The following is a 17,134-nucleotide window of genomic DNA, read 5'->3' as shown; positions in this document are numbered from 1 at the left end:
ATTGTCGTTCAACTGCAATTGTGTCACCCAACCCCAGCCAGTCGTGGACTAGGTGCTAGTGCAGAGTTGCCACTGTGCCCAAACATCCGAACTGTACTCTACACTTGAGGATTTATGGCGCTCCAGAAAATTGGACCTTTCCTCTTGCTTTTTCCTTCTTTTTTGTTGGCGAAACTAATTTCCACCTTTTGTGCCTGCCACTCTCATTACATCTTGAGTGCACTACAACTTCCTCCTCCTTTGAGAACCAATCGGTTCATTCTGCAGAGGCCAAGGAACAATACTCCTACGCCCAAAAAAAATGCCACCCGATATTCTCTCTCTGTCTATGATTCTGTTCTTCAGCCGAGCTATTCCTGCTGTGGCAGATCAGGCCAACGCGACTTACATTCCTTTGGGGTCCAAAATCGATGCAGGTGGTGTGCAAAGTTGGGTCTCAGCTTCAGGGCGCTTTGCTTTTGGTTTCTATGCCGATGATGAAGGCTTCTCCATCGGAGTGTGGCTTATCGTCGGTGCATCCAGAAATATTGTGTGGACTGCCAACCGGGATGATCCCCCCCGTTTCTGGTGGCTCAGTTCAATTAACGTATGGTGGTCTTCAATGGATTCCAGCTAATGAGGGCAGCCAAGTGAAGTTCATAATCACCACCTCTACTCAGCCTGCCTCTGCCGCGATGTGAAAGGCGTTTGTGGTCCGAATAGCTTCTGTCAGGTCAGTTCTAATGGGGAAACTAGCTGCTCTTGCCTCCCTGGCTTTGAATTCTCAAGTGCTAACCAAAGCATGCAGGGTTGCTGGAGGGTGTGGACTAACGGTTGAACCCAAAAGTGTTTTCAGAAATACTGGAAGTGCTGTCTCAATTGCCATGTTGATATCAGGTGCTGCATTGGCCATTTTGTCACTTGTGCTCATAGCAGCCACACTACTCTGCAAGCATCGGATGTCATTGAGGTACACAAGGGCTCCACAACAGCAGGACTCAGAATTTGACGACGAGAGCATTTCGGTAGGTGTGCTTCCAGATATAAACCAAGTTATAGACTTTTGAAATGAAGATGAAACCTACCTAGTTATTCGATCATATTCATTCCAGGATCTGGAGTTGTCCACAGATGCATTTGCTGAAGAGCTAGGAAGGGGCGAATATGGTACGGTGTTCAAAGGTGTACTGATCAACAGCAACAAGGACATTGCCGTGAAGAGGCTTGAGAGGATGGCGGAAAATGGGGAGAGAGAGAGAGTTCCAAAGGGAAGTGCGGGCAATTGCACGAACGCACCACCGGAACCTGGTGTGCTTGCCGGGATTCTGCAATGAAGGAATGCACTGCCTAGTTGGAGCAACAGGGTTGCGATTAGATGCACTGCCTAGTTGGAGCAACAGGGTTGCGATTGCGCTGGATGTTGCAAGGGGTTTACAGTACCTTCATGAAGAGATAGAGGGCCCTATGATTCACTGTGATATTAAGCCAGAGAACATACTCATTGACAGCGTAGGGATGGCAAAGATAGCAGACTTTGGCCTGGCGAAGCTGCTAATAGGGAACCAGACAAAGACTTTCACTGGCGTCCGAGGCACGCGTGGATATCTTGCACCAGAATGGAGCAAGAACATGACAATCACTGTGAAGGCAGATGTTTACAGCTATGGTGTCATGCTTCTTGAGATAATAAGCTGCAAGAAGAGCATGGAACTGAAGCTGGCTGGTGAGGAATGCAGGCCTACGAGCATGTGATATCTGGTGACTTAAAGAAAGTGGCAGCCGGCGAATGTGTCAATGAGGTCGAGTTGGAAAGGATGGTGAGGATCGGCATTTGGTGCACACAGAATCAACCAGTGACACGGCCTACTATGAAGAGCGTTGTTCAGATGATGGAAGGAGGCGCTCAAGTTCAGCGGCCTCCGCCACCTGCATCATTTTCACAGTCACTGATGCGATCTGGAGGCAGCTGATAACTCTGACTGTCACTACAAAGGTAAGCTTCCCGTCCGGCAATCACTAGAAAGGAAGAATGGAGTGAGGAAGAGGTAATTAGCAGATGCATGTAATTTAGCAAATAGATGTTCACGAGTGCTATTGTCCTGATTTAGTTGTATGGAGATCATTTGGTAATTTGCATCACAAAATGGTATGTATCCACGTAACACCCCGAGGACCAAAACAAGTCCGAAAGATCACTCAAACCAACCTACATATCTGCCAAAAGTTAAAGAAAAATTTCGGCAGCACCTCCCCTAAAAGTGGAGGTATAACAGGCAACAACACACACAGAACAGATTATAGAATATCACACTAGCAATATGAAGATCCTAGCAAACGAGGTACAATCTTCGACCATACAACTTAACCACCACAGATTCACTATATACAATACAGGGCAAAAGACATTATCTAACCATACATTAAGTTTAGCTCAAAAGCGAAGGTGAACGCGTAGGCGACGTGTAGCTACCCATCTCGCATGCGATTGACACCTAAAAAGAACCTGGAAAGAAAACACGTGTGAGATTCAAAAATCTCAGCAAGTGAATTGTACTTTAAGGAGCTATTTAGCTACGGTTAAATATGCAAATATTTCTAAATAGAAACTAGTAATGAAACAGACTGCCAACATCAAGAGAAATGACTATGACTAAGCAAGTCCAACGGCAACATTAACCATTTTAACATTCGGTTGGTATAAACCTTCACAGCCGCATCATATATACAAGCCAACTAAAGGAAATAAGATCTTGATGCGAATAACTCATTGAACTTCATAAGAATACATAACCATGCACATGACATGTTCTTCCTCACCCTTACCCCTCCTCAGGTAACGTAAGGGTGTGCACCGTACCTCTCATCGGGTAACATACGGTGTTGTACCGGTACGGTCACGGCCAGAAGACGACGACAAACTTTCAATGCATGAGATGTATATGTATGACGTGCTTCAAGCATAACCAATAACATAACTTCCAGAATATGCTTGAGACTTAAAAAAAACATTGCATAATACAATAATGAACAACTATAGAATGGCATATCATGCTTACTGCACTTCGTAAATCAATAATCGAGTAAACTTCTGAAAAGTAAACAACATAGTAATCAGCTCATAATCAGTTATTCATGTTAGATGAATGCATTGTATTTAAAAGAATGTAGGCAACCAAATAATATGTTAAAGCATAGTCATTCGCTACATTCACTTGCCTTCACCGACGATGAAACCGGGCACTAGTCGCGACGTGAAGTGGCACCACCTGAACAAACACACAATTAGCACAACGACGCTGCAACGACGAAGTAAAAGAAGACGTACGCTAAAACACCAAAACCCAGCATTCGACAACCGAAGGCTTCAAAAAGACATCTACCAGCTAGCTTGCTAGACGCCGAGTAAGACCCCCCCCCCTCTAGCTCAGTCAAAGACCGAAGAATAAGCCACAACGTACGACTAAACCTTACCGGACACCGACCCCAAATAGCCAAAAGCACCTAAACCACTTACCCAAAAAGAACAACGCCAACGCCATCGATACGCCTATAACATAAACTACAACTTTCATTATAGACATACACTCGCGACCAACACCGGTTAGACCTCAAATTTAAATGACGCGCTACTCACTAACTGGACCAATAATACACTTAATCGACAACACAGATGACTAAACTCAATCACCTACAAGCATCTAAGGACTACATAGGAGTCACCTTTGGAGCGGAACCGCAAACCGCGAGGAAAAACCAGCGAACCCGCGGACGGCCTCCTCCTCCTCCTCCTCCTCCTCCCTTTCTCTTCTTCCCCTCCTTTCCTTCCTTCTTTTCTTCTCTGGCCGACCGGCCAGCCGGCCCCCCTCCCTGCTTCTTCCTCCCCACCACGCCCCCCCTACTCCCCTCCCTCCCCACCACCGACCGGCAGCCGACGGTTGGGCGCAACGGCGGCAGGATATCGAGCAAGCGGCGGCGGGAGGCGGGGTGCGCGGCAACCCGGGGGGGGGGGGGGGGGGGGGACGGTGGCAGGGATTGGGCGAGCGGCGGCGTCAGCCCAGGAAGCGAGGGCGTGGTGAGTGCGGGTGGGATCGGGTGGGAGCCGATCCCACCGAGCCTTATCTTTTTTTTTTGTTTTAACCAATGGTCTAAATTTATTGAGCTCATCACGAATTCACTAAGTGCCCAAACGCGATAGTAGATAGCAAAACAGATTCATCTTGACGAGATCTACGCATCCACGGTCTCCGATCGTCCAACCGAGCAACGGTTTAGAAGATCACATTGTTATTATTATTATCGGTTATTACAATCCAACAGGTGAAATCTGTTGTTGTTACATCAATTTTTTCGTTCTGGGACACATAGGCATATTATAAGCAGGCTATTACTCAAAGGGGAACAAGAAATTAAATAGAGATGTTCTATAGATATTTGAACTTGTGGGTGTGTTTTACATCTGTCTGCTCTAGTCATTGAACCTTGTTTGGCTTATTAGTTTGCCGTGGTGTGTTATACCTGGTTATTATGCGTCACCGAACTAGTTTGTATCTTAGCTTGAGAGGTAAATAGAGAGAAGAGAACAAGGGATGGTTGAATTTGAATGATTCTCCTTATTTTAGTAATTTTCTGCTGGACCTATGTGCGGTGCAAGCTTACGTTTTCTATGAGCTCAGTTTTTCGAGAAGTGATAGTAGATGGGCTCAGCAAGTCAGTAGTGGTAGTATAATTCTAGCTGCCTGTGACGCCCGTTTAAAAGCCTCGGCCCAGCCCAAATCTCCGCATGATTTCGGCCCAACCCGTGCGCCGCTGACCAGAGGGACCCGCCTGTCAGCGCTATCTTCTCCACCGCTGCGCCGCGCCCGCGCCCGTATCCAAACCAATCCCGCAGCTGCTGCGCGCCGAGTCCGATTTTGCCGGCACGTCCGCCCTACGCGTTGCTCCTGCGCAACCACCCGCGCCCGCCCTCGCCTATTTAGCCGCAGCAGTCGCCATTCCGTTCCCATCCTGCGCACGCACCGAGAAAGCCCGAGCCGCTGCCGCCATCGCCGAGCAAATTCCGCCGCGCCGAGCCTTCTCTCTTCGCATCCGAGCTCGCCGGCAGCTTCGTAGTAGCGGGAGGAGCCCGTTTCGCTGCTCGCCGACGCATCTCCGCCGCCAGACCGAGCCGTCATCGCTCACCGGTAAGCTCCGCCGCCCTCCTCCGTCGCTAGCAGCACCCGAAGACTCCCACGGCGAGCTAACCCTCCTCTCCGGCACCGCTGGTCTCCCAGGAAGCTTCCGCGCCCGCTGATTTTGCCTCTCCGCCGTCGCAGCCGGGTCCCCGTCGATTTCCGAGCGCCGCCGTTCGCCGTTGTCATCGCCGACCGCCGCCAAGACCTCCCCGGCCGTCGACAAGCCTCCGGTGAGTTTCCCCGTGCCCTCCCCGTTCGGTTGCACATTTTCCCGAAGAGTTTGGCGGCCGGCAACGTTAGTTAGCGGGTCTCCGGCGAAGTCCGAGGCGGCGCTGCCGATTACTGATCGCCGCCGGCCTGTCCCCCCCCCCCCCCCCCAATCAACCTCAGCCGTCGGATCTTTGTTGAACGCTCCCGATTAGATCGCAGAATACCCTTTCGCAGACCGGTAGAAAGCCGCCACGTGTCCTCTTTAATCCAGTCAGCAGCCGAGCCACGTCAGCGCGCCACGTGGATGTTCCTGTCCTGCGTGGCAGAGCCAAGTCAGCCCTGGATGCCCAGTCAGCTGCCCAGTCAGCCAGTGACGTCAGCCTTGCGCATTAATTAAGATTTTCAGTATAAAAATAATTCAATCTATTCTCTGAAATTAGGGAAATTTATAGATAGACCCCTAGGCTTCACTGTTTTTACATAAAGGCCCTTAGATAGTTCTGGATAATTGCAATTAGGCCCCTGGACTTTAGGATAATTGCATTTAGACCCCTGAGCTTTAGGATAATTATGTTTAGGTCCTTGAACTTTGCACATAAGCCCCTAGAACTTTCTATTTTTACAATTTAGTCCATGCAATTTTTCAGAAAAGCCCCTGTAGAGTAGAATTAGTGTAACTTTTCCATACGAACTCCGATTTAGGTGATTTTTGCGCTCCCGAGACCGTAGCAGCGTGTACTTTCCGTTCATAGCCTTTTTAGAGTTAGTTTCTCCTGTTTGGTGTGATGTATTTAGCTGTTTTGTTATTGCTTTCTGGTGTGTGCTTCGGCTTTAGGAGGAGAGCAGAGTGCCAGTATTCAGGATCAAGTTTTTGAAGATTTTGAGCAGCCAACTTACGAAAGCAAGTGTCCTTGATCACCTTGATTTCACCATATATCATTATAGTTTACTTTTCCTTAGTTGCATGCTTGTCTAATTTTGAAATCCCATGAATAGGGTTTACTAGAATTTGTATGGCCATTCCTTGTAGCCTCTTTTGGGGTCTTGGGACATGTAAAGGGTAGTCATGCTAGTGCAGTCAGGGTTTAGAATTGTTATGAAATTTGATTAATAACTATGAAACAAGTACTTGGGAGAAATGATAATCTTGTAGTCACTTGAACTTAGGGATCCCAACTGGATGGCTAGTATGTGGTGGAGCTACACAGCAGGGTTTGTGTACGTTCCTGTGTGGGATCCTAAGGACCGGTTCTTGGAGCCTGTAACCTGGCATAACAGCACAACCATGAGGCCTATATGGGTACGACCTGGCTAAGTAATTAGTGTTCTTCACATTCTGTACGCACCAATAGTTGGTTCAGTGGCACAAGAGGGGGCCTCTGCAGTGGATGGAATCCCTGTTAGCGGTGAAACCTCAGTGGGTGCTTATAGATGTGGAGATACTTTGTAACAGCCTTGTAGTGAGACCCCGGCCATACACCCCGGAAGTGTAAGGCAAAAAGGGAATCACGACTCGTGGGTAAAGTGTGCAAACTCTGCAGAGTAAATAAACTGATCGATCAGCCGTGCTCACGATCAAGAGCGGCTTGGACTTCTTCAGGATTAGATGGGAACCTTAAGGGTTGGTTTTGGGTAGTCGGGTGGTGGTACTCCCGATAAGTCGGTAGCCAGATATGGGATATCTGGTGAGTTTGGTAGTCGGATGAAATCTGATGAGTTATGTTCTTAAATTGTTGGAATAAAAATCTAGTAAATAGGTTGCTAGGTTGTTTGAGTCTGGTTTAGCTGAGCATAGTCGCAGTAACCCCCAAGTTGACTTTTCCTTGTCAATAGCCTGCATGTCATATTTTTCCTCCACTTGCTGAGTACTTTATGTACTCATGCTTGCCTTTTCCCTACCCTCGGATGCTGCTCAGAAGGTGAAGTCTTCGAGAAAGTCCCGGGCGAGGACGCTGAATTCTAGAAGGAAGAAGGCGTTGATTGAAGACTATGTCCTAGGCTGGTGTTTCCCCCGGACAACGCCTGTGGATGGATGGACGCTTCGCTGCCGTTTGAAGATTTCTTAGTATTTTTCTTTCAGACATTCGGGTTCTTTTGTAAGGAATGTTTACGTTATTTAAGACACAGTTTATGTTATCACTAATGATGTCGCTGCATCTTGATTCTAACATACATGTGGAATACATCTGTTTGTTTTCTTTAAAACCGGGTGTGACACTGCCCACCCCACCCCATGAAGAAAATGGCTTGCTCAAGGACCCGAAAAGGTTTAGTTGACATGGTAAAGACGATGACACTCGTCTAGTGCTAGTATGTTTGTTATATGATGGTGACCATTCCACTCGCGTAGCAACTTGAAAACTGGAAGCACATGAAACTTCTTCTTTCTTTCTTTTTTTGAGAGCTTGCATGAATCCGATCTGAGGTTTGAGGCCATGCATATGAGTATGAAAAACAAATTACCACTAGGTTTGGCATTACATTTTGTTGTTAATTAATCCTGGTTCCTGCAAGATCTGAATCATGCCAGTAGTTTTGTGAGAGCATCGTCCTTGTTTTGTTTTCCAGCTTCCCGCCATGTGTCTGGTATATCACTGTAACAATAGCACTAGTATAATGGAAATGTTGGCGCTGTTGCATTGGTAAAAATAGGTGACGGAGAATAATACAAAAATGGAAATGAGCTCACCTGCAATGTGGCGGCGGCTTCTGCATGTGCATTCATATCACTCCCCAGCGCCAGCGCCAGAGGGGAAGCAGATCAGTCAGTTAATTCCCATTCCTTTTTTATTTTATTTTCAGTTCATATGTTATGCTTCAGAAAAGTGTACTTGTTACAGTTTAGCTCAAAGAACACGGGGATGTGGTGTGAAATTACAGCAGAGTTTGTGGCTCACTGCTACTTATTCCTTCCATCAAAAAGCCCAGGCCCACCCCAGCTTGCAATGCATACATACACTCACTCCGGCTGGCATCCATTATTTGCTGTAGTGATTGACTCAGCTGGGATCACAGAAACTACTCCTGTCAGTAGCACTAGCTAGCTCTGTAAAAATGTTGCCTTGCCCGAGCTGTAAAAGATACAGTAGATAGTTGCATGCACAGTGCAGGGATCTGCCTTACCTAGCTGTATGACAAGACACAAGACTATGTATGTGGTCACGACTCACGAGTACCAGCTGACACTGAAATTAAGATTGGTCATGCTGGAGATAAGAATAAGATGATCCACGTTTAATATGGAGCTTAGGAGAGAAACTCTTGTGGGGGCTATAATTTTTAATAATACAAACATTGAATCATTTTTGCATGTGATCTTTAGGGATATATTGGATTCATTCTTAGGTTTTGCTTCAAAAGGAGAAAGAATACAAAATATGAAAGCTGCATATAGTCTTTTGGAGACCATAATAATAAAGATATTTGCCAAATATAGATGGAAGTTTAGTAATCGTATTTGTGTCTAGTTTTTTTTCCAGCCATGTGTAATAGCAATGTTGGATCTTTTGTTGAACAAAGTATGGTTGTTTGTTTGGTTGAGCTATATAATAAATATCGGTCACATACATCTATGAATACAGAGGCTAAGATATTTTCATTGTTTTGATAAAATAAAACTCCCTTTTATCTTAAAAAAAAACTGCTGCACAAGTCAGAGAAGCTAATCGTCATCACGTTATCCTCAATCACTGGCTCGGAGGAGAGCCGAAAGAAAAATTTAGTAACAAACGGCGGTAGCTGAGGACTGAAAGGATAGCTGCAGATTTGACGGAGCTAGCTCGTAATTGAACACAATGATCGGCACTTGAGATTGTTGTTTTGTTCTTGTCCGTCTAAGGCCTCAAGGTTGATGGTGAAAGGAAGAGAGAATACAAAGGGTCAGGAAAGGGAAGGGAGAAGAAAGTAGAAACAAAAGACAGTTTGGCTGCTCTAGTCCTCACACGCATCATCTCCACTCCAGCACAGCTCTGCATCACATGCAGCCATTGCCGTCCTCTTCCTCCTCTTCTCTTCCCCATCCCAATGGGGGTAGGGAGTTCTTTAACCTTTCACTTGCCTGCCTCTTCAGCCTCCATTTTTACCTCACTGCTACTGCTCAGGAGGAGCCTTAATAATACTAGTACTAGTTACTAGTGAGCAGTCGGCACGGCTGTGCAGCATTGCATTCACTTCCCTGTCGCACTCGCAGGGTATGTATCCCCTGCCCTCCCTGCGACCCAACGCATTCAGTAGCAGAGATGCCCTTCTCTTCCTGCAACATTGCAACTGTAGAATCTGACTCGCTTGCTAGCTCATAGATAGGCCCATCTCACATCTAGTCCAGTACCTCAGAAGAAGGATGGTGTGGAAGAGGCTGGGTGGCCTGCTGAGCATTGCTCTGCTCCTTGTGGCGTCGTTTGCCCCACTCTGCTCCGGCGCCGGTGATGTCGCCGTCAGCTTTTCCAACGCCCCGCGGCGCGTATCCAAGTCGGCGTCCGCCATCTTCGCCTTCCGAGCTGTGCTGAGAGGAGGCGGGCCTTGCGGGGACTGCACCATCACCTGCCAGGTTAGTCCTCTCCTCTCCTCGACTCCTCGTGCAGCATGCCCGCTCCCTACTGTATTACGAGTACCCGGCCGGTACCATGTATGCACACTGCAAATTCTAGCTTAAAATGGTGCACGCAATGTGCTGCTGCGTGCTCGTCACTCAAGCATGGATAGCTGCTGCTCTTCCTGGAAATGGAACCACAGGCATGTTAAAAATATGAAGTGATTTATCTTTTTATAGCATAGGTAGGCGCGCGTCTGGTCCCCTAAAAAGAAGAGAACAATTAGTCAATAATGCAGCATCTCTGTGGCAGCAGTGTTAAGGATGTATGTCGGTCAGTTAGAAAGAGCCTAAGTAAGACTCAAGGCTGTCCGTGTTCGGCAATCGAAATATATTTTGATTTTTCTTTTCTCTTGAAGGAGTTGATTAACATTAGCTGTGTGAACTGATGTCATGCAGTTGGACGGTGAAAGGGCGTCGGACTGCGGGGGATCTGCTGGGAATGGCATTGGAACGGAGAGGGTGAGCTACGCAGGACTCGAGGACGGGAACCACACCTTGGCAGTGTGCGCCAGCCGCCGCCGCCGAGGAGGAGGAGGAGGAGGAGGAGGAGGAGGAGGAGGAAGTCCAGCTCCCACCTGCGCCACCTACGCTTGGGATGTTGGTTAAGTAACAGCCTCCCCTCCCCACGCTCCATTTGCTTGCTTAGACGTACTCACATCTGATTGCTCCTTTCGATTCCTGCGTACCTGCACCGTGCAGACACTGTTCCCCCCACGGCGTCCGTCACGGCGGGGTCGCCATTCACCAGCGCGTCCAATGTGACGGCGCTCATCTCCTTCAGCGAGCCGTGCCTCGGCGGTGGTGGATTCGCCTGCAACCGCACTTACTGCGATGTACTCTTTATTACCATCTGCACTGCACTATCCTATTTTCCTATCCACACCTCAAGGCTGAAACAGCACATGCATTGTTGCCGGTTGCAGCTCATCGTGTACGGCCCCGGTCGAGTGGAGCCGTCCACTCTCGAGGTTCTCCGCCCCGGCCTTCGCTACTCCGTCGCCGTAACCATATCTTCCGACGCGCAGTACGGGCGATTGATTCTGGTGATGGGCAGGGGGTTCTGCACCGATGCCGCCGGGCACCGCTTCACAAGGACGTCCAACTCCACTTTCACCCTCCATTTCGGTTGGTTACTGCTAGATTAAGATTACTGGCTGCTAACTAAGGCTGATGCTATCTGACCACTCGCTAAAACATTTCAGACAGAAGGAATGATTCTATGAGCATCACCACTAGCATTCCTGAGAAGCTGCTTCAGATACAGGGCGCCGCAAGGGTTGTTGAAGCTACCAATGATGAAAAGGGCATAAGAATATACCTCTCTTTCGCTCAACCAGTGCTCAATTCGTCTGCACAAATTCTAACCGTCCTTAAGGCAACTGATGCCGTACTAACACCCACCAACAGAAGCACCCTCGGAAATCGCCGGTTTGGCTACGTTGTAAGCTCGAATTCTTCAGTCCTAGCAGCGTGATTTGCTATTTTGCTCCATATTTTTCAAGTGTCTGATTAAGTTTCTCGATCACTTTCTAGGTGAACAAGATATCAGACACCGCTATTGTGACTGTTGCCTGCAATACAAGTTCTATAATCAGCAGACAGGGGACTCCAGTTTATTCAGCAGAGCCATTTACATTTCTTTATGGTTAGCCACTATCTGTTCCAGCCAATATACTCAGAACCCATTTCTGAGTTTTGGGCCCTATGGTTAAATTTACCTTTTTCATCTTCCGTGTTGGGTGTCTGTCCTTGATAGATACACAAAGACCTTCGGTTAAACTCGGCACGTCAACTTGGAGGACTAGTTCTCACGACATCCCGGTTTTGATAAAGTTTGCAAAGCCTGTGTTTAACTTCAGCTCCTCAGCAGTGCAGGTTTCAGGGGGCAATCTGTTGAGGTAAGATATCCCAATATCCGGATAAATTACTTTTTTTCACCTTAAAGATAATGTCCCATGGTTAATTTTTCTTTCAGCTTTCATGAAGCTAGTAAGAGTATATACACGCTGCAGATACAAGCAGTCGAGAAGCTGGTTTCCGTTCAGGTCGCTGAAAATGCAGCCCAGGACGTGGCTGGAAACCCGAACCTAGCATCAGACCGTCTTGAAGTGAGGCACTGTATGAACGAACATTCTTTGCTTTCTAGTTACGAGATATATGACAATGAATTTCGATTTATAAACTCATTAGGTGGTACACTTGTTTTACTGCATCTGCAGATTCTGTTCCCGCATCGTCATCATCAATTGCGACACTCACCACTGTCGTATTTGTGGTAACTGCTGTTGTTGCTACGCTCCTCACTGTCTCGACATCGTCGCTCCTCGCGTCTGGAGCTATCTCAAGGCCCTCTTCTTATATGATCTCGGAGCCATCAAGAAATCTTTTGGTACGTACGTCGACATGAGCTTTTCATGCATGGTTACAGATCGAGCATAGGCTGATCCACCGACCATTTGATGTTGTGAATTTCAGAGAATGGCGTGCCACATCCAAATCTTTGCTCTGTCGAGATGGCTGTCCGTTAATTTGCCGATCGAGTACTATGAGTTTGCAAGGGGGATAGAATGGACCATCCCTTACATGCACCTCCCATGGGAAGGTCCAGCTGCAGATCCATTTCTGGGGTACTCCACAATGCCTGCCATTGCATACTCGGAGCTACTAGACAGGAGTGCTGTAGGAGCTGACATCTCCTATCCTCGTGCACAAGGTCAGCCGGCGATGCCAACGCAAATCCCAGGAGAGTCGATAATACCAATGGAAATCCCGGGAGACGGGGAGCCGACGATGCCAATACAGATCCCGTTGGATGGGAAGCCGCTGACTGCAATGGAGTACCGGTCTTTCTTTGAGGTGACATTTCATTGTTGTTTACCCTCCTTTTGTTTCAGATGCTAGCCAGAAGCAATTACTTTCGAGTAAAACATGGATGACTTGCAGAGCCCGGACATGAAGCCTGAAGCACAGATTATCATGAAGCTACAAGATTTGGACGGGTAATATGTAATCCCACTGCTGTTTTCTTTGCACAATTCAATGGCATAACAAGAACCTGGAGAGACTAATGAATTGAAGCCTTGTTATGTGCCTGGATGTAGGTGGAAATACTTCGGCAGGAACATGCTCTGGCTGGGTGTGATCGGGGGCGGTCTGATCCTTGTGCACGCTCTCACCCTTGTGTACTTGAGACTACGATACAAAGACAAGGAGCAGCGGCATGGTTACGGAGCACTAGTGCTCCCCAGGTTCGAGATCATGCTCGTTATCCTTGCAATGCCGTGCATCTCTCAAGCGGCCGCAGCACTCATCAGAGGTAGTAAGATCAGATCATCGTCCAGCTGGAGCTGCAACTGAAGGCTGAGCTCAAATTAAAAGGGAAGGGAATAAAGATATGATGCTGGGTCTGCATGCATGCAGGCGGGACGACGGGAGGGCTGGTGGTGGGGATCGCGCTGACCGGCATCCTGACGTCGTTCCTGGTGGGTCTGCTGCTGTTCCTGTCGCTGGGCATCACCATGGGCAGGCTGCTGCAGTACAAGGAGGTGCACCAGGAGGGGCAGGAGTACCACTGGTACCAGGAGCTCATCCGCCGCACGCTGGGCCCCGGCAAGCGCGGCCAGTGGACGTGGAAGGACCCGCGCCGCACCGCCTGCCTCGCCAAGCTCGGCCCGCTCTTCGAGGACCTGCGCGGCCCGCCCAAGTACATGGTCACGCAGATCGGCGGCAGAGCTGGGAAGCGCGCGGGAGCTGGAGAGCGGATCATGGCGTCAGAGGACGAGAACGAGGACGCGGAGGCGCCCTTGATCCAGAAGGTGTTCGGAGTGCTTCGGATCTACTTCACGCTCCTGGAGTCGGTGAAGCGCGTGGCGGTGGGCATCGTGGCCGGCGCGCACGCGTCGTCGGACCGGTCGTCGCGGGCGCACGCGTTGGTGGTGCTGTCGATCGCGTCGTTCCAGCTCTTCTTCATGGTGCTGAAGAAGCCCTTCATCAAGAAGCGGGTGCAGCTGGTGGAGATCGTGTCTGTGGCCAGCGAGGTGTTGGTGTTCGCGGCCTGCCTCGTGCTTATCGACAGGAGCAACAGTAGTAACGGAGGGTGGCTGCCCGACGGCGAGGAGCGCGGCGTGGGGCTGGCGATGCTGGGCGTGTTCGTGTTGGGATTCGCGGCGCAGGTTTGCAACGAGTGGAACTCGCTGTACCAGCAGCTGCGGTGCCTGAGCGCGGACCGGAGCTCGTTCCTGGAAGGCGCCAAGGCGGCGTCCGCCGGGCTGCTGCTGCTGGTGCTGCCGTCGTCGGTGCTGGGCGACCGGGTGATGATGATGAGGCAGCAGCAGGAGCAGGAGCAGGAGCAGGCGCCTCCGCCTTCTGACGGCGCGGGCGGGGTGAGGGCCGCGGCGGCGTCCCAGGGGAGCAGGGGAGGGAGCGAGGGCGTGGAGAGGGTGTCCAACGAGCGGTGGTGGCTTCGGCAGCTGCAGGAGATGGCAAGGGCGAGCTTCAGCAAGGAGGGCGGCGGGTTGGCGTTGGCGGGCGAGGCGTCGTGCAGCGGGACGAAGGCGAAGCCCAGGTCGAGGGGCCTGTACAACGATCTGGAGGCCATCTTCTCCAACAGGTGAGGAGAGGTTCATCGTTGAGGCCAGGGCGCCTCCAAAAACCCAAATGGAGCGAGCTCCAGCTCCTAGCTGAGCTTAGCCAGAGAAGAAGCACCGCCCGTTCCGTACAGGATTGGGATTATATTGCATGCATGCGTTGTATGTACGGGATTACTATGCAATGCGAATGCGATGTACATGTATTCTTTTGGTTCATGGAGATTGTTCTTTAATTTTGCACGCTTCCAATGCTTCAAATGCCTGAAATCGAGAAAGCTTTCCGGCGACGTTCACCTCCCACCAAAGTCGAGTTTAGGAATATTTCTTGGATTCGAGTTTTGGAAGAAACTCCAGGAGAGGTGGGTGAGGCTGTAACACCCTACTTTACAACCAAGCCTATTTATATATAAAAAAGGAAATTTTGGCAGTATTTCCTCTATAGAGAGGTATAACTGACCAAAAGAAATATCACAGGCAGGCAGAAACAGATATAACCAGCATATATATAGAGTCCGTCATGACGCTACCAGCGTCGTACCACAACATAAACAAAAACAAACGACGGACCATCAGACACACCACTTGTATACACCGGTTGAGCTATCGACATCGTGATAAGTTAGTGTGTGCAGCTACCGAGATCCATCCCCAAAATGCACGTCAACATCTAAACATACCTGTAAAGAAAACACGGGTGAGATTCGAAAATCTCAGCAAGTGAAAGGTACTTTAACAAAAAACTATTTAGCCACAGTTGAATATGCTAACAATTCTAAATAGAAACTAGTAATGAAACAGACCGCCAACACCAGGAGAAACAGTTATGACTAAGCAAATCCAACGATAACATTAAACATTTTAACATTCGGTTGGTATAAGCCTTCAGAGCCGCATATATATCTATATACACGCTAATTAAAGGAAATAAGATTTGATATGAATAATTCATTGAATTTCACAAGAAGACATAACCATGCACATGACATGCTCTTCTCACCCTTACCCCTCCTCGGGTAACGTAAGGGTGTGCACCGTACCCCTTCTCGGGTGACATACGGTACTGTACCGGTACGGTCGCGGCCAGAAGACGACGACAAACTTCCAATGCATGAGACATATATGTATGACGTGCTTCAAGCATAACCAACATAACTTCCGAAATATGCTTGAGACTTCAAAAAAAACATCGCATACAACACTAATGAACAACTGCAGAATGGCATATTGTGCCTACTGCACTTCATAAATCAATCATCGAGTAAACTTCTGGAAACGTAAACAACATAGTACTCAGTCCAGAATCAGTCATTCAGATTAGATGAATGCACTGTAATTAAACAATGTAGGCAACCCAATATTAGGTTAAAGCATAGTCATACAATACATTCACTTGCCTTTACCGACGATGAAGAAAATTCGATCAAGAACGTCCGGAAATAGTATCACCTGTACAGGCATACTATCAGAACTAAAACACATTTAAAACACATAAAATATGAAGCGTCAATTCTACGTCTGAAAACGTCACGTATACGCCTACATTCCGAAAAACTGAACAGACAATTGTATCACATGAAATGATACACTATTTTCAATCCAGAGTCGAACTAAAATCTCACTAATTAGACTTCGCTTCGATGAACGAAAAGAATAATTCGACTCGGATGTCGTATCTTCGAATCAATAATGATTATCGAAACGAAACAGACTATTAATCACATGAAATAATACGACAGGAATTGATTGATTTGATTTAATCAAACCACAGTCGTCCAGAAATTACCGAAAATTCGCCTTCGAAAGTTTGACGAAGAATTCGACGAAATTTTGAAAATTTCCAACTTTTTCCCCTTTTCTTTTTTTTTTCCTTTTCTTCTTCTTTTTTCTTTTCTCTTTCTTTTCTTCCTTCTTCTTCTCCTGGCTTCTTCTTCCGTGTTGCACTGGTTTTCTTCGGCCGGTTGCTGCTGGCTTGCCTATACGGCGACGCACGGCGGCGCACAGCGGCCAGCAGCGGTGCACGGCAGTGGCGGCGCGCAGTCCGGCGATGCAGGCTGCGCTAGCCGGCGGACGGCGACAGCGTCGTGTGCGGGAGCGACGGCGTCCGGTGCTCGGCGCGACGTGGCGGCGACCGGCGGCTCGACGCAGCGGCGGCCGGCGGCGGCGTGTTGGCGCAAGCAAGCAGCGGCGCCGCGGCAGGAGCAGCGCAGCGGCGGCAAAGCAACAGGAGAAAGAGAGTTCGCGAGAGAGAGAGAGAGAAACACACGACGTGAAGAGTCTGGATGGATCGATCCAGTATTTATCCTTTCTTTTATTTTATTTTTTTTAAAACAACGAACGGTCTGAATTTATTGGGCTCGCTACGGGTTTCAAAGTGCCCGGAATGGACGTATGAATAGCAAAATGGGTTCGTCTCGACGAGATGAACGCAACCACGGTCTCCGATCGTCGATACGAGCCACGGATCAAAAAGTCAAAATTTGGTCAACTCTCTCTTTTTTTTTCCCAAACAATTCAGTATTACAGAGGCGTTCTTGTCGCCTGAGATGGATGGGGTGAGGGTCAACGCGTGAGAAAGAACAATGGCGAGGAAGAAA

The 17,134-nt window shown here is 48.5% G+C and overlaps 2 protein-coding genes and 1 long non-coding RNA gene across 6 annotated transcripts; 2 read left to right on the top strand and 1 right to left on the bottom strand.

Moving 5' to 3' along the window:
* Positions 1–790: 790 nt before the first annotated feature.
* On the top strand, positions 791–2,091 carry LOC133929556 (G-type lectin S-receptor-like serine/threonine-protein kinase LECRK4). The gene is made up of 2 exons (XM_062376364.1): positions 791–1,004; positions 1,092–2,091. Exon 2 carries the CDS (start codon positions 1,222–1,224, stop codon positions 1,729–1,731), a length of 510 nt encoding a protein of 169 aa, XP_062232348.1. The 5' UTR covers positions 791–1,004; positions 1,092–1,221; the 3' UTR covers positions 1,732–2,091.
* Positions 2,092–9,302: 7,211 nt separating this feature from the next.
* LOC133929552 (uncharacterized) lies at positions 9,303–14,756 on the top strand. 4 transcript variants are annotated; one of them, XM_062376357.1, is made up of 14 exons: positions 9,303–9,550; positions 9,693–9,906; positions 10,348–10,552; positions 10,651–10,784; positions 10,875–11,076; positions 11,154–11,392; positions 11,485–11,596; positions 11,708–11,849; positions 11,927–12,069; positions 12,171–12,340; positions 12,427–12,807; positions 12,895–12,950; positions 13,053–13,267; positions 13,372–14,756. In XM_062376357.1, the coding sequence occupies exons 2-14, from the start codon at positions 9,700–9,702 to the stop codon at positions 14,562–14,564; spliced, it is 3,399 nt and encodes a 1,132-aa protein (XP_062232341.1). In that variant the 5' UTR covers positions 9,303–9,550; positions 9,693–9,699; the 3' UTR covers positions 14,565–14,756. The 4 variants fall into 4 exon arrangements, with proteins under 4 accessions (XP_062232341.1, XP_062232340.1, XP_062232342.1 ...); XM_062376356.1 differs by having other exon boundaries at positions 9,659–9,906; XM_062376358.1 differs by having other exon boundaries at positions 9,303–9,906; positions 10,348–10,471; positions 10,502–10,552.
* Positions 14,757–14,909: 153 nt separating this feature from the next.
* Positions 14,910–17,035, bottom strand: LOC133929554 (uncharacterized). The gene is made up of 2 exons (XR_009911627.1): positions 16,324–17,035; positions 14,910–15,217 (listed from the first exon to the last, which is right to left on the bottom strand). It is a non-coding gene; the product is annotated as an uncharacterized LOC133929554 (long non-coding RNA).
* Positions 17,036–17,134: the final 99 nt, after the last annotated feature.

The sequence above is a fragment of the Phragmites australis genome, chromosome 9 (assembly GCF_958298935.1).
Source record: "Phragmites australis chromosome 9, lpPhrAust1.1, whole genome shotgun sequence".
NCBI classification, from domain to species: domain Eukaryota; kingdom Viridiplantae; phylum Streptophyta; class Magnoliopsida; order Poales; family Poaceae; genus Phragmites; species Phragmites australis.
This window is presented reverse-complemented; position numbering and strand designations above follow the sequence as displayed.